The following is a 25950-nucleotide window of genomic DNA, read 5'->3' as shown; positions in this document are numbered from 1 at the left end:
TCTCAAGTGGTAAAAAAAAGCTGGCTGAAATGCCGTTGCCCAGAGGGGGAGGCGTTGTCTTCATTATGACAGAACCACGAGGGGGCCATTTTCACGGTTTCAGTAGCCTGCGGCCTGGGCTTCACCCCCAGAGGTTTGCCACCCACTGGTCATTCGGGAATGGCTTGTTCACTTACTGTGGATTTGTTTTCTGGTTCTTTAGCCTCAGCATAGACGGCCTCCTCCAAATGCATCTGAGAAGAGTAAACAAACTTTAAAAAGTGCATTCTTGTAAATGAGGCTGGTATGTTTATAATTGCCTGTGCTGTTTTGTCAATCACCTTGGGTTTATGTGAGTTTACAGAACCACAGTTCTAAGGTAGACAAAGCAGAAGTATCACCATCTTATTAATGACGGAAGCGGTTCCCGGGGCGAGGTGAGTTGCGGGCGTCGGCGTTACCGGGAGCGGGGAGAGCCGGCGTGTGGCCCCAGCTCCCGCCGAGGGCTTCCCGTGACGCTCCGGCGCAGCCGCCACCGCTCACCAGCTCTGTGCTAGACCGACAGGCTGTGCGAGCATGGCTACCTAAGGACAGAGGGTTGTCCTCTGAGGTTCAGTCATCTGAATGACGGTCAGTCATCTCTAATGGGCCGCTGTCCTCTGAGTCCTGTTGAAAGTACTTCAGGGGCGCCTGCCCGGCTCAGTCCGTGGACTTGCGACTCCTGATCTCGGGGACGTAGGTTCAAGCCCCACGTTGGGTGTAGAGATTGCTTAAACATAAAATCTTTAAAAATAATGAAAGAATAAAGTATGTCATAGTGGTAACAACATGATGGAGACCTTCACTCCTTAGGCTGTATTTTCTCCAGAATGAATCCCTTTGGACATGTGTTCATTTTTTGGTTCATATCTTTGCCCCTTGTGATTCATAATTTATTTTAACTTTTAATTATTAGAGAAAGAGTCTGCACCTGTGTGTGAGTGGGGGGGAGGGGCAGAGGGAGAGAGAATCTCAAGCAGGCTCCCCACTAAGCACGGAGTCCATGCGGGGCTCGATCTCACGACCCTGAGATCATGAGCTGAGCCGAAATCAAGAGTCGGATGCCCAAACAACTGAGCCACCCAGGCCCCAGATTCCTAATTTTTTAAGACAAAGTTGCCATGATTACGTTGCTGCGTCACTCCTTAGTGCTTTGGAGAAAGCACTGGTGGCTGCAACCCTAAAGACGGAACAGGATGCCCGGCTTCGGAGAATGCCGTCAGAGGTGCGTCCTGTGCCGGCAGACTGGGGGGCGCACCAGCTACACGGCTTTTTACGTAGATTCTCACGTACAAAGCAGTGCTGTCAAGTTTCTTTGAAGTAGGTGTTTCTTGCTTTCATTTTACTCTAGTCATACTTAGAACTTCCAGACCCTTATTTTAATATTTACAGGTGGTCGAACTAAAATTTGGTGGGAAAGACATCCCTGTCACCAGTGCCAACAGGATCGCGTATATCCACCTTGTGGCCGATTACAGGCTGAACAGGCAGATCCGTCAGCACTGTCTGGCCTTCAGACAGGGCCTGGCCAACGTGGTGAACCTGGAGTGGCTGCGAATGTTCGACCAGCAGGAGATCCAGGTACACTGCTCTCTGGCGCTTGGGGGTCACAGCTGTCACGTGACACGGAAAAGCTGTCGTAAAATCTACCTCAAATTTATGAATCGAACTTCTTTTTCAGGTATTAATTTCTGGTGCACAAGTTCCCGTAAGTCTGGAAGACCTGAAATCCTTTACAAACTATTCAGGTATGTTGTCACTACTAGTTACTAATCCTGAAAATGTTATAGATGATATTTCCAAACTAATTTTTCGTATACTTTCTGTTTGGTAATTCATCCACGTGGTTTAGAGCCCAGCAAGTAAGGTGAGGGGTACAGGGACATCCCCAGCTGTCCCGTTCTGCTCTGCCTCTCCCACCACAAGTAGACACTCCTCTTGGTTCTTTACATATTTACGCACAAATACAAAGTTAATTCTTACTTTCCTCATCTTTACACACGATTCTGCGTCTTGTGGTTTTCTCTTCACACCAGGTCTTCTTAACTCTCTACTAATGCATTGGGTTGCTTCCAGTCTTTTGCTTTTAAAACTGTGCTAGCGAAAAAAAGAACCCCAAAAAACAAAACCAAAAAAAACTACTAACAATTAAAAAGAATAAACAAAAAAACTAGACCTCATTTTTATTAAATTAAACTTAAAAGTTTCTGCTCTTCAAGAAAATGAAAAACCAAAAAGAAGATATATAAATGGCCAATAAACACCTAGAAAGATGCTCAACAGCATTAGTCATCAGAGAAATAATAAGATTGTTCAGAGGTGGAATTGGTGTATCTTTTGGGCATTTGTAAGTTTTTTTTAGATTAACCTCATATATACTTAGGAACAGTGAAAAGAAAAAATCATCCTTAAAACAATTACTGTAATTTTAGTGAATTTTCATAGTCTATTCTAGTAATTTATAGTGTACATTCTGTTTGTTTAGCATCAGAAATAAAAAAAAAAACTATTTCCAGCATACAGACTCTCCTGCTGTCCTGCCCGCCCTTGAGGTATATTCAGTATACTTCTGTCTCCTTAAAAAATAAATATATATATTTTTTCAAGCTGTTACTCTTGCAATTAATTTTTGAGGTTAAATAGATACATATGATTCATTTAACCTTCCACTGTAATGAACAGTTTTGTGTATATTTCTAGGTATAAAGTCTTTTTTATTTTTTAATGAGAGAAGCCCAGAAGTTGAATTGCGTATTAGAGGATGGGAAGACTTCGGGGGTGAGATTAGGATGAGTAGGACTCAGGGAAAGTGTGGCACGCAGGGGCGCCTGGGTGGCTTAGTCGTTAGGTGTCTGCCTTCAGCTCAGGTCATGGTCCCAGGGTCCTGGGATGGAGCCCTGCATCCGTCTCCCTGCTCGGCGGGAAGCCTGCTTCTCCCTCTCCCCCTGCTTGTGTTCCCTCTCTCACTGTGTCTCTCTCTGTCAAATAAAAAAAAAAGTGTGCCACGCAGTATTAGCGTTTAGGAAATGGCATACATTCTTGAGCTTGCTTGAGGCTAATTCCACACTTTCAGTTTTTTTTCTCATCTGTAGGAAACTGTCCAAATCTTAAATACATTTTATAAAAATCTGCAGTTGTGAGCCATTGATTCTTTCTTTTATTGTGCACACGGACATTTTAAAGTATTTTTTTTTATTATTTTCTCCCAAAGATGTGTATGTATGTATGTATGTATTTATTTATTTGAGAGAGAGCATGAGAGCACGAGTTGGGGAGGAGCAGACAGAGGGGGCCAAGCAGACTCTGCGCTGAGCATGGAGCCTCATGATCATGACCCAGGCCGAAACCAAGAGTTGGGCGCTTAACTGACTGAGCCATCCAGGCGCCCCTGAAGTATTTTATATACCAGCACGCCTGGCTGGCTCAGTTGGAAGGACACATGACTCCTGATCTCAGGGTCATGGGTTCGAGCCCCACCTTGGAGGTAGAGATTGCTTTTTAAAAAAACAAAACATAGGGGCACCTGGGTGGCTCAGTCATTAAGCGTCTGCCTTCAGCTGAGGTCATGATCCCAGGGTCCTGGGATCGAGTCCCACATCGGGCTCCCTGCTCAGCGGGAAACTTGCTTCTCCCTCTCCCTCTGCCCCTGCTTGTGTTCCTTCTCTCGCTGTGTCCCTCTCTATCAAATAAATAAAATCTTTGAATATATATATATATATATAACATTTTTATTTTTATATATTTATATATATAAAAAATGTTTTATATATCTTAGAAAATTTAAAATATATCCTTAAGTAAATGCGATGATGAAACTGCGTGCATGTGATAGCACATCTTTGAAGATGGGGTTGAGTAAGATCTAAGCAAAAGTGTTAAGTGGTCGTGGGATGATGAGGCACCTTTGCTTCTGTAAGGTATTATTTCCCTTTCTTTATTATCTGTTATACACTGCATAAATCACTTTTCAAAACCAAGAAAACTTTAGAAAACCAAAAACGAAAACATTTCAGTGTTGGGGCACCTGGTTGGCTCCCTTGGTGGAGCGTGCAACTCTTGATCTCTTAACGAATTTACAGGTGACTTTTCTTCATTGTCCTTCTCTCTTTTCTGAATATTATGAAATGAAAATTTCTCTCAGAACAGTATTTAAGCCTTTAAAAACATATCCTATATGGGAGTTCCAGCTACAGCTGAGTAAGGAGAGGATTTCTCTCCTCAAAGATCACCATTAGCCTAGTATCAAAAGCAAACAGAAATAACACAAGAAAATAATAGATTAATATCCCTCAGGAACATAGATGCAAAAATCCTTGAAATATTAGCAAACCGAATCCAGCAGCTAAGTAGCATTTACAGCATGAATGCAAGGTGAATTTGACATCTGAAAATGTATTAATGGAATATGCAGTGTTGGCAGTATAAAGAACAAAACCCATATGGTCGTCTCAGTAGATGCAGAAGAGAAAGAAAAAAGCAAGTGCATCCCTTGAGCATCTAAGCATCTCCTACCCGTTCAGGATGGAGACCCTCAGGGAACCAGGAACAGAAGGGAACTCCCTCACGCTGATGAAGGACATACACAGTACTCCGTAGCAGCCAGCACACGGTGATGAAAGGCTGAATGCTGCCTTCCTAAGTCAGAGGCACTTGACTGGGGTTTCTAGCTAGTACAATAAGGTGGGAGGGAGGACAGGAAGGAGAAAAACATCCAGGTTGGAAAAGAAAAGTGAAAGAAGTAAAACTGTGGGCACCTGGGATGCTCAGTCGGTTAAGCGTCTCTGACTCTTGGTTTCGGCTCAGGTCATGATCTCAGGGTCATAAGTTCAAGCCCCATGTCAGGCTCCGAGCTGGGTGTAGAGCCTACTTAAGATTCTCTCTCCCTCTCCTCTCCCTCTGCCCCTCTACCCCCAAAAAAGGACTTAAGACTGTCTTTCTTCATAGATAGCTTGACAAAAAGACAAAAAAACTAAAAAAAAAGTTTCAGCACCAATCAGTATACACAAACCAATTTTGTTTTTATGTACAATCCAAGAATGGAATTACTTCAACAGTTCCATTCAGAGTAACAGCAAAAAGAATAAAGTACAAATGCAGCAAAGTAAGGGTACACGCAAGACCCGTACACTGCAAACTGCATGACAGCACTGAGAGGAAATGGAGAGATAGCCCGTTGTCCTGGGTCAGAGACTCCGTATCGTCAAGATGTCATTCTCTTCGAGTTAATCTGCAGATTCAGTGCAACCCCTACCAAAATCCCAGCAAAATCCCTGTTTGTAAAAATACACAGGTTGATTTTAAAACTCATTTGGAAATGTAAAGGACCTAAAATAGCCGAAACAGTTTTGTAGAAGAATAGCTATAGGAGTTATACTCTGATTTAAAACTTACTGTACGGGGCGCCCGGGTGGCTCAGTCGTTAAGCGTCTGCCTTCGGCTCGGGTCATGGTCCCGGGGTCCTGGGATCGAGCCCCACATCGGGCTCCCTGCTCGCAGGAAGCCTGCTTCTCCCTCTCACACTCCCCCTGCTTGTGTTCCCTCTCCCGCTGTGTCTCTCTCTGTCAAATAAATAAATAAAATCTTTAAAATAAATAAATAAATAAATAAATAAAACTTACTGTATGGCTGCAGTAGTCAAGACATTGTGTTGGCACAAGGATTGGCATATTGATCAATGGGACAAAATCAGGAGTTCAGAAACGAATCCTCACGTTTACGGTCAGTTGACCATTCAGTTGACAATACGGTCGTGCTGGGACAACATACTCACATGGAAAACAATGAGCTTAGACCTTCGCCTCACACCATGTGCAAAAACTAGCTCAACAGGATCAGAGGCCTGTCGGTAAAAGCCAAACCTATGAAACCTCTAAAAGAACATAAAGGAGAAAATCTGCCTGGCGTTTGGATTAGATGGAGTTTTTGGTTGTACACCCAAGAGCACGGGCCAGAAAAAAGAAATCGATAAAAAGTTGGACTACCTCAAAATTAAAGCTTTTGTGCTTCAAAAGATACTATTAAGAAAATGAAAAGACAAGGCACAGATTGGGAGAAACTGTGTTCAGGTAATATATATAATATATATATGAAGAACGCTTACAACTTAGTAAGACAAGCAATTGAATTTAAAAACATGGCCAAAAAAAGTTTGACCTGAGAAGATATATATAAATGGCCAGTAAGCAAATAAGCACAGGAACAGTTGTTTGACACGAAATCAAATCCTAATGAGAGATTACTACATACCCACTAGAAAGACTGTAATCAAGAAGATAGACAGTACCAAATGTTAGTGACTGCATGGAGAAATTGGAACCCTCTTGACTGAATGTGAAATGGTAGAGCCTCTTCAGAAAAGTTTACCATGATTTAAAAAGTTGATGTACTCCTACCTCACACCATATACAGAAATGAACCCCAAATGGGTCAACAACCTTAATGTAGGAGCTAAAAGCATAAAACTCTTAGGAGAAAACAGGTAAGTCTTTATGATCTTGGATTTGACATTGGATTCCTAGATATGCCAAAAACATGAGCAAAAAAAGAAAAAATAAATATAAATTGGGCTTCATCAAAATTACAAACTTTGTACATCAAAAGACATTATCAAGAAAGTAAAAACACCAACCTATAGAAGGGGAGAATATTTGAAAATCATACATATGTATTCAGAATAAATAAAGAATTCTTACAACTCAACAATAAGAAGGCAAGCCAATTCAAAAATGGCAGAAGGCGTTAATAGACATTTCTCCAAAGAAGATAGACAAACAGCTGGTGATCTCACACAGACGTGCAACATGACTAATCACTAGGGAGGTGCAGCAGAACAACAGTGAAAGTTCACCCGTCCATGCAGATGACCGCACACAGGCACCGTGTAGGGAGTGACAAGTGACGGCAGGGATGTGGAAACATTGGAGCCCTGGTTGGTTGCTGGCATGTGAAGTAGCCACTATGGAAAAATGGTTCAACCCCGCAGGAAGCTGGACATAGACTTACCCTTTGACCCAGCAGTTCTCCTCTGAAGCGTGTATACCCAAAGGCATTGGAAGCAGGGACTGAAACACAGGCTGCACACACACACTCACACAGCATTATCCACAGGAGCCCAGAGGTGGGGACGACCGAGTGTCCTTCTGTGGGTGGACGGAGGATCAGATGTGGTCTCTACACACAAACAGTGGAATGCTATTAAGTCTCAAACAGGAATGAAGTTCTGATACATGCTACAACATGGAGCATCTCAAAAACACACAACCTATGTTGTATGATTCAACTTATATGAAATAACCTGGAATGGGCAAATTCTTAGAGCCATTCTTAGAGCTTGAAGAATTAGAGACCTGTTAGAGGTCACTGGGGCTGGGGGAGGGGTAATGGGTGCAACTATTAATTGCTTAATAGTTAGCGTTTCTGTTTCGGGTGATGACATTTTGTAGGAAAAAGCAGTGGTGGCTTGAGATTCTCTCTTTCTGCCCCCCCCCCCCCCCCGCTGCGCTGCTCGCTTGTTCTCTCTTTAAATAAATAAGTCTTTAAAAAAAAAAGGTTTAGGGATGCCTGGGTGGCTCAGTTGGTTGGGCAACTGCCTTCGGCTCAGGTCATGATCCTGGAGTCCCGGGATCGAGTCCCACATCGGGCTCCCTGCTCGGCAGGGAGTCTGCTTCTCCCTCTGACCCTCCCCCCTCTCATGTGCTCTCTCTCTCTCATTCTCTCTCTCGAATAAATAAATAAAAATATTTAAAAAAAATAAAAATAAAAGGTTTAGGGGCGCCTGGGTGGCTCAGTCGTTAAGCGTCTGCCTTCGGCTCAGGTCATGATCCCGAGGTCCTAGGATTGAGCCCCGCATCGGGCTCCCTGCTCAGCGGGAAGCCTGCTTCTCCTTCTCTCACTCCCCCTGCTTGTGTTCCCTCTCTCGCTGTGTCTCTCTCTGTCAAATAAATAAATAAAATCTTTAAAAATTAAAAAAAAAAGGTTTAGGGACGCCTGGGTGGCTCAGTCAGTTGAGCGTCTGCCTTTGGCTCAGGTCATGATCTCAGGGTCCTGGGATCGAGCCCCGCATCGGGCTCCCTGCTCTGCGGGGAGCCTGCTTCTCCCTCTCCCACTCCCCCTGCTTGTGTTCCCTCTCTCGCTGTGTCTCTTTCTGTCAAATAAATGAATAAAATCTTTAAAAAATAAAAAAAAGGTTTAGGGGCGCCTCGGTGGCTCAGTCGGTTGAGTGTCTGCCTTTGGCTCAGGTCATGATCTCAGGGTCCTGGGATCAAGCCCAGCGGAGAGTCGGCTTCTCCCTCTGCCCCTCCCCCTCTGCTCTTGTACTCTGTCTCTCTCGCTCTCTCTCAAATAAATAAATAAAATCTTCAAAAAAAAAAAAGGTTTAAATGGTGAAATTTATGTTCTGTATTTTACCACAATTTGAAGAAAAATCCCTGTGCAGACGGCTCTGTCCTGTGGAGTGCTGTTTCCCGAGCTTTCCTGTGAGTCACTCTGACGAGGTTTCGGAGCTGGACTGCCGTGTGGGCGAGCGTTGTGGACGAGCCGTCTCTGAGAGTGCGCCTGCAGACTCGGCTGTCTGCGGGGAACACGGACTTTGTTTGAGGAAGTGGGGGTGTTCCAAAGGGGCTTGCAGCCGTGTTTGCAGAACTCTAAATTTGCTAACATCATTTACATATATATATAAATATGCATGTATGTGTATGTACCTAAACATATGCGTGTATCTCCCCTTCCTGTCATTAATTTTTATTGCTGTAAGTTTGAACTCTAATGTTTATGTAAAGGCAGATAATACCTAAGGTCATTCTGTCCCCACTATCAAGTCATAAGTTTAAAATAATGAAATCAATCCAACCTTTCCTTTGCCAAGAAATTGTCTTGGGTTGTTTGCATTACCCTCTCTGCACTGAAAGCTTATACCTTTAATGATCTTAGCTATTCCAGTAAATAGGTTTTAAAATATTATCATATTCATTTTGGTGCCAATTAATGCACTTAAGATATTTTATCGATGTTATTTCTGTAGTATATTAACAATGAGGGAACAATATATAGCAATTATTTCAGTTTTAGGAAGCACTTAACTAGATTAAAAGCTGTAAGTAGCAGATACTACACTTGAGAATAGTGGTCTCATCGTGTGCTGGGTGGGTTGTCAGCCATGGTGTGTACTTACTGTCACAAGGACAGGTGACAGAACGAATTTAGACACTAAGATCATGTTGGCAAAATAACTAGCTCTATTAGAAATACAAATCCCAAAGTGTGCTGTTTTCAGATCTATGGCTCTCATATAAATCTTTTGTTGTTTAGGGTCTGCTACTCAACAGAGGTTGGTTTTTAACTCCCAGCAGAGTTCTTAAAACTTAGACCCTTTTGCAGCATCATTGGATGCCAGGGCTCGTCCTCGTTCTGGCCTTTGGTATTTGGATCCTGACCTTCTCCTAGGAGCAGAATGAATGGTGTCTCTAGGGGGAACCTGGCTGGTCGGTTGGGAGTCAGGGTCGTGAGCTCCATGTTGGGCATGGAGCCTACTTAAAAAAACAAAGGTGTCTCAGGGCACCTGGGTGGCTCAGTCATTAAGCGTCTGCCTTCAGCTCGGGTCATGATCTCAGGGTCCTGGGATCAAGCCCCGCGTTGGGCTCCCTGCTCCACGGGAAGCCTGCTTCTCCCTCTCCCACTCCCCCTGCTTGTGTTCCCTCTCTCACTGTGTTTTCTCTGTCAAATAAATAAATAAAATCTTTAAAAAAAAAAAAAGAAAAGAAAAGAAAGGTGTCTCTAGAGTTGGCTCTCAGCCACGAGCTGGCATCTGTCACTGGCAGGTGGAATGATAAGGAATCACTCTTACCAGTTGGTTGCTTTGGTGTTTTTCGGATAATACCGCTTTGCAGTTACCTGGTTTGTGATAGAACATTTGTTCCTGTTATCACAGGAGGCTATTCCGCAGACCATCCTGTAATCAAAGTCTTTTGGAGAGTTGTGGAAGGATTCACCGATGAAGAAAAGCGCAAGCTGCTCAAGTTCGTAACGAGCTGCTCCCGACCCCCTCTCTTGGGGTTTAAGGTACACAGCTTCTGTGTCATTTGCTTTAAAAACCAACTTGTAAGCAGGAAAGGCAGCAGGATATCAAGTGGGATTAAATGATGTAGTGCGCTACCCACGGTTCCCAGGGGAGTAACATTTACCGTGTAGAACGTTTATAACACCAATTTCTCTGTATTTTTAGCTACATTAACTATTTCAGCCAGATCAGTTACGTATTGGTCATGATGTGTATTTCATGGTGCTGGTCCCCGGGTTACCTGCTGATGCGGCCACTGTGATCGTGACGGCCTGTGAGCAGGGCCTGCTCGCTGGGGGCCCTGGGCCGGGCTTGGGGGATGTAAAGTACCATCTCCTCAGTTTTACTCTGAACTGAAGAAAACACGAGCTAAAAATGGGGATGTAGTGTGTTTGGGAAGAATAATGTGGGAGCAAAAGTGCAGTTGACCTTTGAACAACGTGGGGTTAGGGGTGCTGACCACCCCCCCCAAGCAGCAGAAAATCCACAGATAACTTTTGACTCTTCAAAAACTGAACTACTACAGCCTGCTGTTCATGGGAAGCCTCACCAATAACAAGCAGCCGAGTAACACGTCTTCTACGCTCTGTTCTTACGATAAAGTAAGCTAGAGGAAAGGAGATGTTGAAATCCTAAGAGAAAATACCTGTCTAGTACTGATCTGTATTTATCGGAAAAATCTGCACGTAAGTGGATTCGCGCAGTTCAAACCAGTATTATTCAGGGATCAGTGGGATATTTTTCCCTGTTGTTAGCTGTTACTTTTTCATGTTACTTATCATTTCTGATCATTAATTCAGCTTAATATTTTTAGCAATTAAAATTGGTTAGGGGACAGTTAGAGGTTCCCTTATTCATTGCCAATTAAAATAAAGCAATATTAATAGTTTAAAATACACAGTGGTGTATATAATATAGAAGAATATCAAGTTAGATAAGCACTGAATATCGCTTGTGCAGGTGAAACTTACAGAAGGCACGTACTTTCCCATAACCTTCTATCAATGAGTTATATAGGAGTTACTCTTTTCTTCAAATTTTTACTTTGAAATTATTTTAAAAATATGGAAAAGTTGTGAGAATTGAATAAAGAACTCCTAGTATGTAAATTGCACTTCAATCAAGCTATTTTTATTTATTTTACTTATTTTATTTTTACTGGTATATATTTTTAGAGAGGGAGAGAGGGAGTTGGGGGCAGAAGGGGAGAGAGAGAGAATCTCAAGCAGACTCCACACCCAGCACAAAGACTTGGGGTTTGATCTCACAACCCTGAGATCACGACCTGAGCCAAAATCAAGAGTCAGACGCTTAACCCACAGAGCCACCCAGGAGCCCCTTAATCAAACTATTTTTAAAAATTGACATCAATAGGGGCGCCTGGCTGGCTCAGGCGGTGGAGCATGCGACTCTTGATCTCAGGGTTATGAGTTCGAGGCCACATTAGGTGTACAGGTTACTTAAAAATAAAAACAAAAAAAATCTTTAAAAAAATGACTCTCCGTAGCTTCATACAGCATTCCAGTAGTGCCATCCGAGCTAGAGCCATAAAGTGGAGAAGTTGGGGGGGGTTGGCGTGAGTGCGGTGGTTTGATTGTTCACAGGACCTGCATAATTGACACTGCTGTAGTTCGGAAGCTGGATAATTTTCAATGACTTTAGAACTAAAATCACTCCTCTGTCTTCCAAAGTATCAGAGGAGGAGAATAAGCCCAAAAAGACAAACAGAACCCACTTCATTAACCAGATACAGAAAACACTAAGAATCATGAAATAGACACGGAACATTATTGAGAGAAGGCTGAACCATCACAACAAGGAATGTGCATAGAATAAACTCATCTGTTAAGGGAAAGAACTTTCAGACTGGGTTAAAAAACTCTGCTGTGTACAAGCAACACACCTAAACAAAGTGATTCAGAAAGATTGAGTGATGTTTCTGGTTTGGTGTATAACTGCCCCCTGGTGACCCCAAAAGAACTAGATGGATCAGCTCCACGGTTTTATGCCCTGGCACATGTGACCAGATATGAAAACAGGCCTCTGTGCATCTAAAGAAAATCAGGCAGTAGCCTGAAAGAAACATGTCTGGGCTTTTTGGTTCCTCTTGGGCTTGTCGTGAAGTCTGGGGATGTTGCCGTGTTGGGGCCTGGAGAGTGGGAAGAACGCGGGGGAGGCTCGCAAGTGTGCAAACCAGTGGGACCAAGGAGAGGGTCTTCTGAGGGCCAGGTTTTATCATCTAGTCATGGAAACAGTCATATAAATTAAATTCTTACATACTAAGATTGTAATACAATTAGGTAGTTTTATCAGCGACCTTTATTATGAGAGGCTAGGCTTCTAGAATCTTCCAGTTTCAAAATGACACCAAACCTAGAGGTAAGAACATTAAGGACCTAGTTTCATGAAAGGAAGTTTGGAAGACCTACTCCCATCAAAACTGAGTGGAGGACCCAGAGATTTCTGCCAGCTCCTGATTAATTTAGTCCAGGGCCAGAAAGAACTAGGGGTGTTGCTGGAAGGGGAAGGTTCCAGAGGTTTTGGCAGCAGTGGAAGAGTCTGTGTTAAAAGGCCTGTGGGAGCGTCGCGTGTTTACAGGGAAGGAGAAGTTGGGGGGTTTACGTTAGCTTTTAAAATCCCACATGGGGGGCGCCGGGGTGGCTCAGTCGGTTAAGCGTCTGCCTTTGGCTCAGTCATGATTCCAGATCCTGGGATCTAGTCCCGCGTCGGGCTCCCTGCTCGGCGGGAAGGCTGCTTCTCCCTCTGCCTGCCGCTCCCCCTGCTTGTGCGCACCCTCTCTCTCTCTCTCTCTCTGGCAAATAAATAAAACAAAATCCCACATGGAGCCATAGTGAGAACAAACACTCTTGTCCCCTGTTGGTGACCCCACACAGTCCTAACTGAGCTGTCATTGTACCATGAAAAATGCTTTGGGGAGCTATGAGATAATCTTCCTATTTTAGATTTTTTTTCAAGGATCTAAAATACATTAAATATGAAATTTAATTTAGAGTTTTCAAATATCTTTGCAGTTGTCCTAAGTTAGGCTCTGAAGGTGGGAAAAAATCACCTTAATATTTGTGCTTTCCAGTTGGCTCGGCATGCCCGGTGAGAGTGTCCTTCAGTCCAAGTCCTGTAAAGAGCAAAGGCAAACTCGCATAATTTAAAAGTTACGAAACTCCTTAGTGCCAGATTATTGGAGAAGAATAGCGTGTGCTAAAGCTAATTAAAGTTTAATATGTTCAATGAATGTGATTGTTACAGACAAAAAAATCATTAAAGCGCCTTAGAAAATTGTTAAGTTGCCATCAGGCCACATAACAAATTGAGGATTTTTCTCACTCTGAATTAATGCAAATTCCCGTTGTGCTCTATTTAATTATGCACGAAATGGTGCCCTTGACTCAGATTTCAGTGAAAAACTTCATTTTTTTTACTTTTAAGGCTCCAAGTAGGAAATTCAATTAGCATTATGAAAGAAATGCTAAAATGGGGCATTTAATTCCAAATGTATTTCAGGCTCTTCCCATTTAGCCAGTCACTCACCTTTCTCCCTCTGCTCGCTGACTCTGCCTTCAGAGGTCCTTTTGTGTTTCAAAATGTGATGTTTTCATTTTAGTTTATTCAAGCATTTGAGAAAATTGCCCTCCATGTACTCAGAATGTGAAATAATTTAATGTGCTTTCTGTTTGTTTCTCTTTTGGTTTCTGTTCTGACACTTCCATGAGACACTTAAAATAGCATATAAACTATAATTCTTAAAAAGACAGTGGTTTTTAGCACATACTATATGCCACGTATACTGTTTAAATGAAGTTTTTAATTTAACAGTGAGAAACATACAAAGGCTGATAATAAGTGTGTAAGTCTGAGTCAGCATTTTGTGGGCTGTGCTGTTGCTCAGTTTTGCCCACATTGTAAAGTACATGCTAAATTCAACACACAAATGAAACGAAACCCGCAGAGAAGCAGTTTGGGCCAGTTGGGCGCCCGCTGTGCTGGGCGACAGGGTGTAGGCGCCTCCAGGGGTCCCCATCCGAGCGGGGACATGGCTCCAGTTTTGTTCTCTCGTTTCCACAACGGGTATTAGTAGGTAATTATTTTTTATACTCTTTGATCATAATTCTTGAATATAATTTAAGCTAATGATGTGCTCAGTTTTATAGGCTATTTTTCACTCAACATTACATCAGGATCATTTTTTCTCATATTAAAACATCTTTGAAATATTTTTAATAAACTTCATAATGTCCCATCGTGCAAATTTACCACAATTGACTTACAGTTTCTTATTAGTTGTTTACAACTCTTCCTTCCTTTTGATGCCAGGAACACCCTTGTGCATAAATCATGGTCTGTGTATCTCTGGTTGTCTGCTTAGGACGCAGTCCTGGAAGTGGAGGTCAGAGGACGTGCATGTGTGTGGCTCCCGGCGCCCGCGCCACACCGGCCTCGTGGGCAGCTAGGCCAGGCTGCGCCTTGGAGAAGCTGCTAGCGGGTGTCGGTGTGAGCCTTTGCTCCGGTGTTGGAAGCCCAGCTGTCTTGTCACAGCTCTGAGGAGGAAGCATGTGACAGGTGTGCGGGGCACTGACCCGGAGCTGAAACCACCCTGTGCCAGATGCCAGCCAGGTGCCTGGGGGGGGCCGCCGTTTTGCTCCCCTGGGCCCCGTTTTCTGGTACAGTGAGGGATGCAGCAGCTCGCTGGGTGTCTGAAATCCTGTCGCAAGGGAGCTAACACCAGGCGTGCCTGAGAGTTGGCACATTCAGGCTTTCAGGGTGAAGAGCGTCTCCACTTCGTCGGGCTCCTGTTGGAGGAGGACGTGTAAATCACGTCTTGTGTCTAATGGTGTTTGTTGTAAGAGGGAGATAGAGTCCCTGGTTATTTGTGGCTGTGAAAGAGCCGGCCTTTCCAGAGGTCGCACGTTCAGCCGCCTGATCAAGGTAACCTGCAGATACGTCTGCACAGGGTCAGGTGACTCAGCACGTGCGTATTCATAGCACCGTCACGGGTAACATTAGTAAGTAAAATAAATAACGTAACTGTCCACCAACAAGTGGTGCTGCAGACATGTAGTAGAGTACCATGCAGCCTCAAGAGAGGAACCAGATTGATTGAGGAAGATCATAGAGACAGTATCATGTGAACGATGATCGAGGTCCACACAGTGTGCATAGTGCGCTAACGTTTTCTATTTTAAAGTGGGGAGGGAGAAGATGCTTTCTTGTCTGTGCACGAATCTCTGTGAGAAGGTACTTAAGACCCTGAGCACGGCTGCTCGTGGGCCGGGAGCCAGCAGCTGGGACGGAGACAGTTTGCGCTGTGCCTGAGAAAACAGCGTCTAAAACATAAGTGCTTAGTCCCTTCGTCCTGCCAGCGCTGCTGGGACAAGCAGGACAAGCGAGCCACGCCGTCCGCCGCCCTCTTGTCCCGTACCTGGTCACTGAACTCACGGAGGAGCTCGGTCGCTCCTGTACGTCTCGTGAACCTGGTCGTTAGAGGATCATCAGACTCCGGATCGGAATTTTTCTTTTTTGGCAGTAATGTTGCATAGATAAGACGTCGTCTGCTTTACATTGTGTCACTTCAGCGTCTGACCCAGGGTGTGAGTCGGCGGCCGGAGGGGCCGGGGCTGGTGTGCGGCTTGGGTCCGCCTGCTGCGGGGGCCCCTCGCGGCCGCGCCCGAGACCCGTCCTTCCTGTGCTTGTGAAGCGCCCACACGCCGCCTGCGGCGTCTCCTCCTTCTTAGCTCACATTTCCTCTGAAGAAAAACTTTATTTTTTCTCATCAGTTATTTGGTTACCCTGAGGACTCTTTGTGCAGAAATGATAGAATAAATCACGATCATTGTTCACATACCAGTTTTCAGAATACTGAGTGGGTTGACTAATACCTCCTTAAGGCAACCGTACGTTTAGCCGCTTTACTATCACCACGAACGCATGGACTTTCACATTTTGTGTGTTTCAGTCAATTACAAGTATTCCTTTTCGCCTTCCGAGCGTGCATCTGTGGGCGGGGGCTGCCCTCGGGTGGGCCTTCTAACCCACCTGAAGGCAGGGGGAGTGAGGGGTGGCTGGCTTTCTGGTGTACACACGGTGACACTTGTCACGTGCATTTCCTGGCTCCATATGGAATCCCGTATTTTCCCAAGGAGCCCTGGTTCCTTCCCATGAGAAATGGGTCTACAGAAACCAAACGTGGGCACTCAGGCTGTTCATTGTCACGTGTGATTATTGTTTCCAGGCCCTGGAAACCATGGACAGCGTTAGGAAATGGGTGGGTTTTTTTCCCTAAGAGAAAAATACACCACAAGTTCAAACTGACATTTCCAATTCAAATTTAAACTTCCAAGGTTTTCGGGGTGGCTCAGTCGGTTAAGCATCTGCCTTCGGCTCAGGTCATGATCCCGGGGTCCTGGGTTAGAGCCCCACATCAGGCTCCTGGCTCAGCGGGAAGCCTGCTTCTCCCTCTCCCTCTGCCTCTCTCCCTGCTCATGCTCTCTCTCTCTCTCTCTCTGTATCTCTGTGTCTCAAATGAATAAATAAAATCTTAAAAAAAAAAAAAATTAAACTTCCAAGGTTTTTATTTCTTTGATTTTATATTTGGATCTTATTTTAACGGGGACAGTTGTGGTTTTTAATTTGCGCTTTTTTTTAAGATTTTATTTATTTATTTGACAGAGAGAGACACAGTGAGAGAGGGAACACAAGCAGGGGGAGTGGGAGAGGGAGAAGCAGGCTTCCCGCGGAGCAGGGAGCCCGATGCGGGGCTCGATCCCAGGACCCTGGGATCATGACCTGAGCCGAAGGCAGACGCTTAACGACTGAGCCACCCGGGCGCCCTTAGTTTGCTCTTTTGCTTCATCTCCTAGTGAATTCTGGAGTCCCACAGTCTGTTACTATTCCACATAGATGCGCAGTAGTCATAAGGAGCACTGTGGTGGTTTTAGAACAACACTGCGGGGGCGGGGGGGCGCCTGGGCGGCTCCCTGCTCGCACTCAAGCCCTCTCTCTCAAATAAATAAAATCTTAAAAAAAAAAAAAAACAACACTCAGAATAACGCCTCCCTGTGTGATTAAGCCACCAATGCGTAGGTTCCTTTGTTTCATTTTGCTTTCAATATTTTGAGGTTGCTGTTTTCCTCCCCTTTTGAGTGAATTTGGGTTTTTTTTCTGTTGTGACATCCGCGTGGCTCAGAGTTTAGAGAAGACGAGCTCTGTCACTGTTCCTCCACCCTGCTCTGTCCCCCGGGTGGCTTCTGTTCTGACATAAGCAACTGGGCGTATATATTCAGGTCTTCCCTCTCGTACCTTCTTGAATTTAAACAAATTTTTAAAAGACTAAAACTGTGGAGGCCCTGCTCACTGGAGAGGTTCTGTTTCCCGTGAGTGAACGTTATCCTTGTCCTTTCTCATCACAAAGTGCAGGGCACAGTGTTCGGTATTCTGCAGAGCTCAGTCTGGAGCATCGTAAAAAACCAGATGTCTTTTGGGAAAATGTGACCACAACAACGTTCTACTGTTTGAAGCAGGCAGGTTTTGTGTGCTTTTAAAAAATCCATTCAAGGGCCGCCTGTTAAAGCCGCGTCCTGCACACCTGCTTTCTTTTTAGGAGCTGTACCCCGCGTTCTGCATTCACAACGGAGGCTCTGACCTCGAGCGGCTCCCCACGGCCAGCACGTGCATGAACCTGCTGAAGCTCCCCGAGTTCTATGACGAGACCCTTCTGCGAAGTAAGCTCCTCTACGCCATCGAGTGTGCTGCTGGCTTTGAGCTGAGCTGAGCCCAGACGGGGACTGACCCTCCGCAGAGGAGTGCCTGTGGCCGCACCGTGGGCAGCTCCCCCGGCCGCTGAGGGCGCTGGGGCCGGACTCCTGCAGCTCTCCTGCCCCCCCTCCCGTCCCTCACGCCCCCTCCTCCATTTTCTAGATGGTCCGTTAAGTCATGGTCGCTCACTTAGATGGACACTGCTTTTCCGATAACTTAGAGTAACCAATGTTATGTGCCATGTGGCTACTTTAGTAAATTTGCCAAGAAGAGCACAGTTTTAAGACTAGTGGCAACTCAGTGAAATTAACCAAAGATGAAGCTTTGGCTTTGCTGATGGACTCGAGCCCTTCCTGGGCTGGGGGGGCTGGGGGGGGCGGGGGGCAGCGCGTTTGCTCGGTCTGCAGAGACGCCGGGTCTGAGAGATGGAGATGCGTCCTCTCTGGGCCCGCTGCTTCTCGTGTGGCTGAATTGTTTACAGTCCTAACTGTTAAAACTAAAGGCATTTTCTCTCCTGCTGCCTTTTCCCAAAGTGGTTAGGTTTGGAAAATACACAACAATGATAATACTGTATTTGTGCTTTTTAAGCCATTCCCCTGAACGGGACTAGCATGCTTGTTTCGGTTTACCGTTGACCGCATCATGGTGGTTTGGGTATTCCTGTGTGTGGGTGTGTGTGAGGGGAGACTTCATCCTTCTTCCCTTTCTGGCTCCACCTCGTGGCCGCAGAGCTTCCGGGAGAGGGGAGGGGCTCGTCCGGTTCCCGCGGCCCGCGTGGCCCGCGATCGGCGGCGACTTGGAGAGAGCAGACGCTGGCATCAGTTCGAGTCACTTGAACCAAAGTGGGAGGCTGCGGGTTTGCACTGGGCGCCGCCTGCCGTGCGGGGCCTCGAGGCCGGCCGCCCTCCTCCCCCGGGGCCGCACCCGCCCCTCTTGCCGGATATCGGGGCCGTGCGCCACGCTTCTGCACCCTCTGCTTCTCGACGGTGCTGCGCTGAAGGAAGCCTGGACAGTCCCCAGCGCGTGTCCGGGGGAGGAGTGGTGGTGACTCTCTCTTAAAAAGGCACTTTATCAGGACCTACCTTGTTGCTGGGTGATTTCGGTCTCTGAAAACGGAGAGCGCGTCAGAGCGTCAGTCGTGAGAGCCAGAGTGACCCTCGCTGATGCCGGGGGCCTGGGGGCTCTCGCTCTGACCTCCCTCTGCCTCACCTAGCGTTTCCTGTCACTGGGCTGTGGGCTGTCCTATGGAATTGACCAGAATTAGCAATATGCTTTTAAATGCGGGGAAACTGAATGACACTTTTAAGACAATGACCATATCAAAACAAAATGTATAATTTCATAATTTGAATAATAAATTAAGTGTTTAAATGCTATTTGTAGTCTTGATATACAGAAATAAAATAATTAGGGTTTGTCCTTGGTTTTATTTTTATTTTAGGTTGGTTTATGTTGAATGTTCTGTATCTTCTCTGCATATTAGTTTGTGTATTTTATTACCAGTATTTTGAAAATGGATTATCTGGGACTGAAGGGAGATGGGCAATTACACTTACTTGGGTTTTTTTCCTCAGCTATTCTGAGCTTATTTATTTATTTGTATGTTCCAGTGGTTAAATATTTGCATTAAATGTTTTTTCCCCCAAGATTGTGTTGGAGTCACCCGAAATCATTGTGATTCGTTGCTAAAACGATTGTTTCATCACGGGTGTGTAAGTGACGTCAGGTAATGCGGCGTAAGGACAGCCTGTGATTATTGCTGAGACCCCACCAGACTGGACAGGATGCCCGCCGTCTGCACACAGATGCTCCAGCAGGCGGACCTGGGACCGCCCTCCCGGCCTGTGCGGGGGGCGCCCTTCCCGGGGCTGCGCCGCCGGCCTCTGCTGTCCCGGGAGGGACGCCACCTTTCCAGGGCTCTCCGTGGGTTTAGCAAGACACTGTCGAGAAAAATTATACGTAAAGGGAGACTCTCTTTCTGTGCTTTGTTTGCCTTTCTCTGTGTTCTTTTCTACTTTGTGTTTACTGCTAACAATTTTGTGCTCAAACGGAACGTTGAGTTAAAGTGGGGGGTTATTCCAGGTGTTCCTCACAGGCTGTCGCCTGCAGGTAGAGTCTGGCCGGCGTCCTCACCGCTCGGTGGTCTTGTCGCCACGTCCTGCCCCGGTGCTCGTGACAGCCCCGCCTGCGGCTTGTGTGTGGTGAGCACTGTGCGCGGCACAGCCGGGCGCCACGGAGCCCGCCACAGCCACTAGCAGCCACGGCCCTGCCGCTCGAGCCCCAGCTTGCAGTCCGCACAGGCCTTCCGGGCACAGACCCGCCGTTGGCAGCGATGGAGAACCGAGGCAGGGCCTCGCAGACCTGTGGATGCTCGTGGGATTTGGAGCGCAGGAAGGGCTCCGGAGACTTCCTTGCGGGGAGCGGTGAGCTTGACATTATTTCATATTGAAGCTGTCTCGTAATTTAAAGAAAGATAAACAGCCAAAGGCATAGGATAATGCAAATAAAATAGAAACCTGGGGCCTAGAATAGCATAAAATAAGCTAACCAAAGCTAATAATTAGCTGATCTCTCGCAGCCAAGACATAAACCCAGAAACTTAAAACAGTCAGCTCTTTGAAATTTATCTGTTCCAGGCCAGAACGCATTACAAGTGCGTAATAACCTGTCTGAGATAACACAGCCACGTGTACCACGCAGGACGGCGGATTTCCCCTGGATGCCTCTGCTCCCCAAACGGAAGCCGTGTGTCGGTGAGCTCTCTCGGCTTCCAGAGGCTTCTCCCGGTGCTGTGCTGGGACGAGTCCTTGTGCGAGGCGTTGGAGAGCTGAGAGGACCACGTGGGCTGCAGGTGGGAGGCTCCTGTGGGCTCCAGGGCTGTGGGCCACGCAAAGCGCTCTGCTTCCAGAAGAGTCTGAGGGGGAGTTCTTTTTTTTTTTTTTTTTAAAGATTTTATTTATTTGACAGAGAGAGACAGCGAGGGAGGGAACACAAGCAGGGGGAGTGGGAGAGGGAGAAGCAGGCTTCCCGCGGAGCAGGGGGCTCGACGTTGGGCTCGATCCCAGGACCCTGGGACCATGACCTGAGCCGAAGGCAGACGCTTAATGAATGAGCCACCCAGGCGCCCCTGAGGGGGAGTTGTTAAAGCCTGAGGACTTTGTGCCTCCGCTCGTGTGTCTGTCAAATGGGGATGATCTGGGTACTTGGGCTGCCCAGCAGCGTTGTGAAGGGACGTGCAGTAGAATCGCACTTTAAACTGTGGTCTCACGTGGTTTGATGCCACGTCTTTGAACTGCAGAAGCAGGATGACAGCCATCCGACCCCGGCCTTAGTAAGCAGATGCCTTTGCTGTGTCCTCGGCAGAGGTGGGCAGAGGACAGTCACCTGTCTTGTCTTCCCGCCTCTCCGTTCCTTCTGTGGAGGGACGGTTCCCAGTCAGCTCTGAGCGCTTCTCGGAAAGTAGCATCCTTCGCTTGTATACGTGACACGTCACAACCCGCCGTGTGATTCAGTCAGCACTTAGCGGAAGATCGTTCACCTTGCACGGGTGGTGCGGCCTAGGTCAGGAGCCCCCCTCCCCCCGCCGGCCTCCCCGGTGGGCTCTGTGGTCAGCACAGGCTGTGTTTCCTCCCTCCATCCGGAGTAAAGCAAAGGGCAGACTTACCGTGGAGGTGAGAACCTGCGTGGGGTCGCCTGGGGACACAGGGTCTGAGCACCTCTTGGAGCTACAGCGAGCTGACAGCCAGGACTGCGAGCAGAAGCACACGTTCGATTCGGGATGAGCCTGCGGACTGGTGAGTGTCGTTGCCAGAAGCTTCTGCTTGGACCCGGTGCTATCTGGAGAATGGAGGTGGGGCAGTGAGTGGATGCCGTGCAGACTCAGAGACGAGAGGAGAGCCAGCCCGAGTCGTGCTGCACAGATTTGCCCAAGCTGGGGGAGGATCTGTTTGAAGAAAACTAATCTCACGTATGATTAGCTTCCTGCGGCTGCCGTGTCGTGACCCCAGACGGGTGACGGGCACAGCAGCCTCCGTCCTCGTGCTGGAGGCCCGGAAGAGGCGTCCTAACCCGGCTCCGTCTGGGGAGGAGCCTGTTCTCTGCCTGTCCCCCTCCTGGTGGCTGCCGGCGCTCCTGGGCTGTGGCCACGGCTCCTGCCCGTGCCAAACCTCTGTCTGCACTTCTTCTCTGCAGACACTTGTCCACTGGAATGAGGGCCCCACGGGGAACCCAGAGTGACGATTCCATCTGCAAAGACCTTTTTTTCCACGTAAGGGCACCTTCACAGGCTCTAGGGCCAGGACACGACCCTCTGTTGGGGGCCCAGCATTCTATCCTTTCCCTCCGAAAAGCAGAGCCGCGTGCTAGACGAGCCCTTAACCTGAGAGCTGGGAACCGCAGAGCCCTGAGCAGGTCCATCCTTCGCCATCAGGGAATGCAGGCCCACACGGGATCGGTGTTCCCCATCCCCAGGATGATCCAGGGGAGGAGCTCACCTGTCTGCATTTTTCAAGGGTCCCAGACGGTCCTTCGCGGGTAGCTGTTGGAAAACAACTACCTAACCTCGCGAAGTCTTGAGCCGCTGAGCACTTCAGGGCAGGGGCTGTGGAGCGTCCCACCCAAGGCGTGCGGGATCCATTTCCTCTGTTCTGGGCAGTGCTGGGCCCTCTGCTGCAGGGGCGGAGCCGGTTACCTCCAGCACACGTGCCGCGTGCGGGGCTCCTGGGAGACGGGCCTAGCAGGGTCCCCTTGTGTCCCCCACCCCCCCGTAGGCACGCACGAGGTGTTTCCGGGGATCCCCGGGCCAGACTCGACCTGCAGTTCGCACACTGCGTCTGTGTCCACAGGCACTCCCTGTGCCTGCACTGCCCCTGGACCCAGACTCCGCGAGCCCAAGACGGCTGCTGAACCCCGCTAGGGCCCCAAATCCCTGGCTCCTCCTCACTGGCTCCCCACGCTGCTGCCCTGTGTGCCGCTCCCAGAACAGCCCGACTGACCCTCGTTGCATCTTCTGCCACCTCCCTGTCCTGAGCCCTAGTCTGGGGTTTGCCTGGCTCAGCAGGTGCCTCCCAAGTGTCCCCCCCACTTCTGTCTTCACTCACCTCCAGGCTGTTTTGAACTCAGTAGCCAGAGGAAACCCTGGATCCTAAGCCAGTCCTCCCCATTGCTCCACTGCAGTCGGGGGGGGCCCTTAGTGACAGGACCCAGATCCCCTCCTCGCTAACCAGCTCCACAGGCGGCTTTGGCTTCCTCCTCTGGCCTCAGGGCCTTTGCACTTGCTCTCTACATGAAAGTTCTTCCCACAGACACTCGGTGGCTTGCCCCCTCACTTTCTTCAGGCAGTTCTTTGCTCAATGTCGCCTTTCCTTACCACTTATTAAAAATTGCAGCCACTCTCTGTCCCCATCGTGGCCTGTCCTTATTTATGCTTCCTCGGCGGTACTAGTTCCTGTGTGATGTATTGTGCTCTCCACACTTTCTCCACCCCCACTAGTATGTAAGTTTCATCGGGGTAGGAGTTTGCCCGAACTGCTCTGTACCAACACCCAGAGTAATGCCTCGCACACCGCACGCTCCGTGGTTATTTGTGGAATGCATTTGCTTTATGAGTGAAGAAAGGTTTTGCTAACCGAGCTAAGGTTCAAGTTAACGCCTCCGTGAACTTGCAGGTTGTGAATTCTCGGGCCCAGGTTGGAGACCCTTTGCCAACAGTAGTGAGAGGTTGATTATCTTTCCGGACTGCCCTGCCCTTCCAGCCCCAGCACAGACCCTTCTGCGGTCCCGCGCTTTTCGTGGGGACTTTGTTTCTTGCGCTCCCCGGCACTGACTCCGTTACCAGGTAACCACGGGTCCTCCGTGTGTCCGCAGGCTGCCCACGTGTGCCATCTAGTGGCGGCGGCGGCCGTGGGATTAATGCTGTGCCGAGCCGGCCTCCCTGCGCGCCCTGGACACCTCGGAGTCTGTCCTGGTTTCTCAGTGACAGCACCCCGCCCGGCCACCATCAGAAGCTAGTGACTTATGAAACTTGAACCTCTTCACAGAACCAGCGGGATTATCCTGCTGTGTCTTCATCATGCGGTGGCTTTAAAATAATAGGATATAAAGCAAGGCTTTTAATAAAAGTCTTAAAGTTTAAAATCCCATTGCCTTAGTTTCTCAAAACATCACACAGAGTTAGTGTATGAGCAAGCAATTCCACTCCTAGGTTTATACCCAGACGGGAAAACCTGTCCAACGGGCTGGTATGTGGGTGTTTACAGCAACATTATTCATAGTAGCCAAAACTTGGAGGAAATCTAAATGTCCATCCACTGATGGATGACAAAATAAACTGTTTTTTGGACACGATACCGAAAGTACAGGCGACAGAAGCTTATTGGTGCATCTTTTTTTCCTTCTAAATAGACTCCCTTTTAGGGCAGCTTTAGGTTCTCAGCCAAATTGTGCCCAAGGCACATTTAACATCCAGAACGACGTTAGCGGGAGACAGTCCACGGGGGTTCTCACCCGGGACCCACCCGCCTCTCGTGTCCCTGCCCCCGCCGGGGCGGCCGTGCTGCCGTGAAACCCCCCCCCTCCCGAGCCGCCTGTCCGCCTCGCCACTGCCCTGCTGGGATTCCCGCAGGGGACCTGCAGCCCGTGCGCCCCCGCCCGTGGCTCTGGCCCGCAGCTGCGCCCCACCAGGAACCCCCAAGTGGTGGTCTGGGCGGTGGGTCCTTTGGGAGGCGATCGGGCCGCGAGGACAGGGTCATGACATGAGGCAGCCGGCAGGACCAGGGGTCGGGAACCCGGCTCCGCTCAGGCGTGCAGAGCTGACCACCAGCCTCTCGCCGCGCTGACCCTCCTCCGTCCCCGCCCTGGACGGGCAGCCGCCCCGAAGGCTGTGCCCAGGGGTCTCTAAGGGAACAGAGACCCTCCCCCGCCTGCGCGCCCGCACGGCCCGCGCCTGTGGCTCATTAACTTCTTACCCCTCGCCTCGTGTTTGTCCCGTCACTTTGTCTTGTGTTCTGCGTTGTGTGGCGGGTCAGAAGCCGAGTTACCTGTCGTGAAATGTCACTGACTTTGGAGTCGTGAACCTGCCGTGATCTTGCTGTAAGACTGAATAAGCCGGTTGTGGAGACACGACTCCCGCGTGCGCCTTCCCCGCGAGCTCACGACAGGCCCCACGACGACGAGTCAGACACTAGAGCCTCCCCGCGCCCCCGCCTGGTGAGCGGCAGGACGGTGGCTGTGCGGCCCCTGAGAGAGTCTCCTGACACCCGGGCCGCCACCGCCGTGATCCTGGGCTCGCAAGGGCTAGAGCTGTGAGAAGGTAACGTCCGCGGTGTCTTACTTGGCGCCCAGCACACTGGCGCCCGCAGGCTCATCCACTCCCCCACCTTCTCCGCCCACAGGAGGCCCCCCGACCTGTGACCTCCGGCCACCAACCTGACTCCCCGCGCCCTTCCCCTGGTGTCTGGTGACACCCTGGCTCGGGCGGGTCGTGGGGCCCTCTGTCCCCCCGGGCACGTGGCTGGGCTCTCCTGGAGGGCCGGCTCTAGCCCTCCTCTGTTCTACGCCCGGTGGCCACCACGTCCTGGCCACACACAGGCGACTCACACGCGGGTCTTCAGCTCGGACTTCCCTTTGCGCCCCACCGTCCCTCATGTGTACGTGGCACCCCCGCTTGGATACATCAGGGTTCTTCCAAGTCCGTGTTCCCCAACCCAAGTGCACACACCCCGCTACGCTCTCCATGCCCTCTCCAGGGGGCCCCCTCAATGCCCAGACCCCGCCGCAGGGCCCCCGCTCCACGGTGGACGCGGCTGGACCCCGCATGCTCGTCGACGCACGTTCGTGTGTGTGTGATCGCTTATCACGCAGCCGTACCCAGCACTGAGCACGACACCTGGCGCGTAGTCACTGCAGACATTTCTGAGAAGGGAAGACAGCAGATGGGGGTAGGATGGGAACGAGAGAAAAAAACTGAAATAAATAGGATGAGAAATCTATCTTCTACATTTTTATTGAGTCAAAGACATAAGTAGCATATTTTATATTGAAAGGTCACCATGGAGACAAGGCCCCGGGCTGTCTGGGTCACTAATTTCTGTTATTTCCTAGAACACATTGGT

At 48.5% G+C, this 25950-nt stretch overlaps 1 protein-coding gene across 3 annotated transcripts in view; it reads left to right on the top strand.

Annotated features, from left to right (window-relative positions):
- Positions 1-20758, top strand: part of UBE3C (ubiquitin protein ligase E3C) — a 121947-nt gene extending 101189 nt beyond the window's left edge. For all 3 annotated transcript variants that reach the window (XM_032394426.1, XM_032394424.1, XM_032394425.1), the window contains exons 20-23: positions 1411-1599; positions 1700-1766; positions 9944-10074; positions 17685-20758. In XM_032394426.1, the coding sequence (XP_032250317.1) occupies positions 1411-1599; positions 1700-1766; positions 9944-10074; positions 17685-17855 (558 nt within the window). In that variant the 3' untranslated portion in view covers positions 17856-20758. The remainder of the gene's footprint in view (positions 1-1410; positions 1600-1699; positions 1767-9943; positions 10075-17684) is intronic.
- Positions 20759-25950: the final 5192 nt, after the last annotated feature.

Source organism: Phoca vitulina, unplaced genomic scaffold (assembly GCF_004348235.1).
Source record: "Phoca vitulina isolate PV1807 unplaced genomic scaffold, GSC_HSeal_1.0 scaffold80, whole genome shotgun sequence".
Classification (NCBI taxonomy): domain Eukaryota; kingdom Metazoa; phylum Chordata; class Mammalia; order Carnivora; family Phocidae; genus Phoca; species Phoca vitulina.
This window is presented reverse-complemented; position numbering and strand designations above follow the sequence as displayed.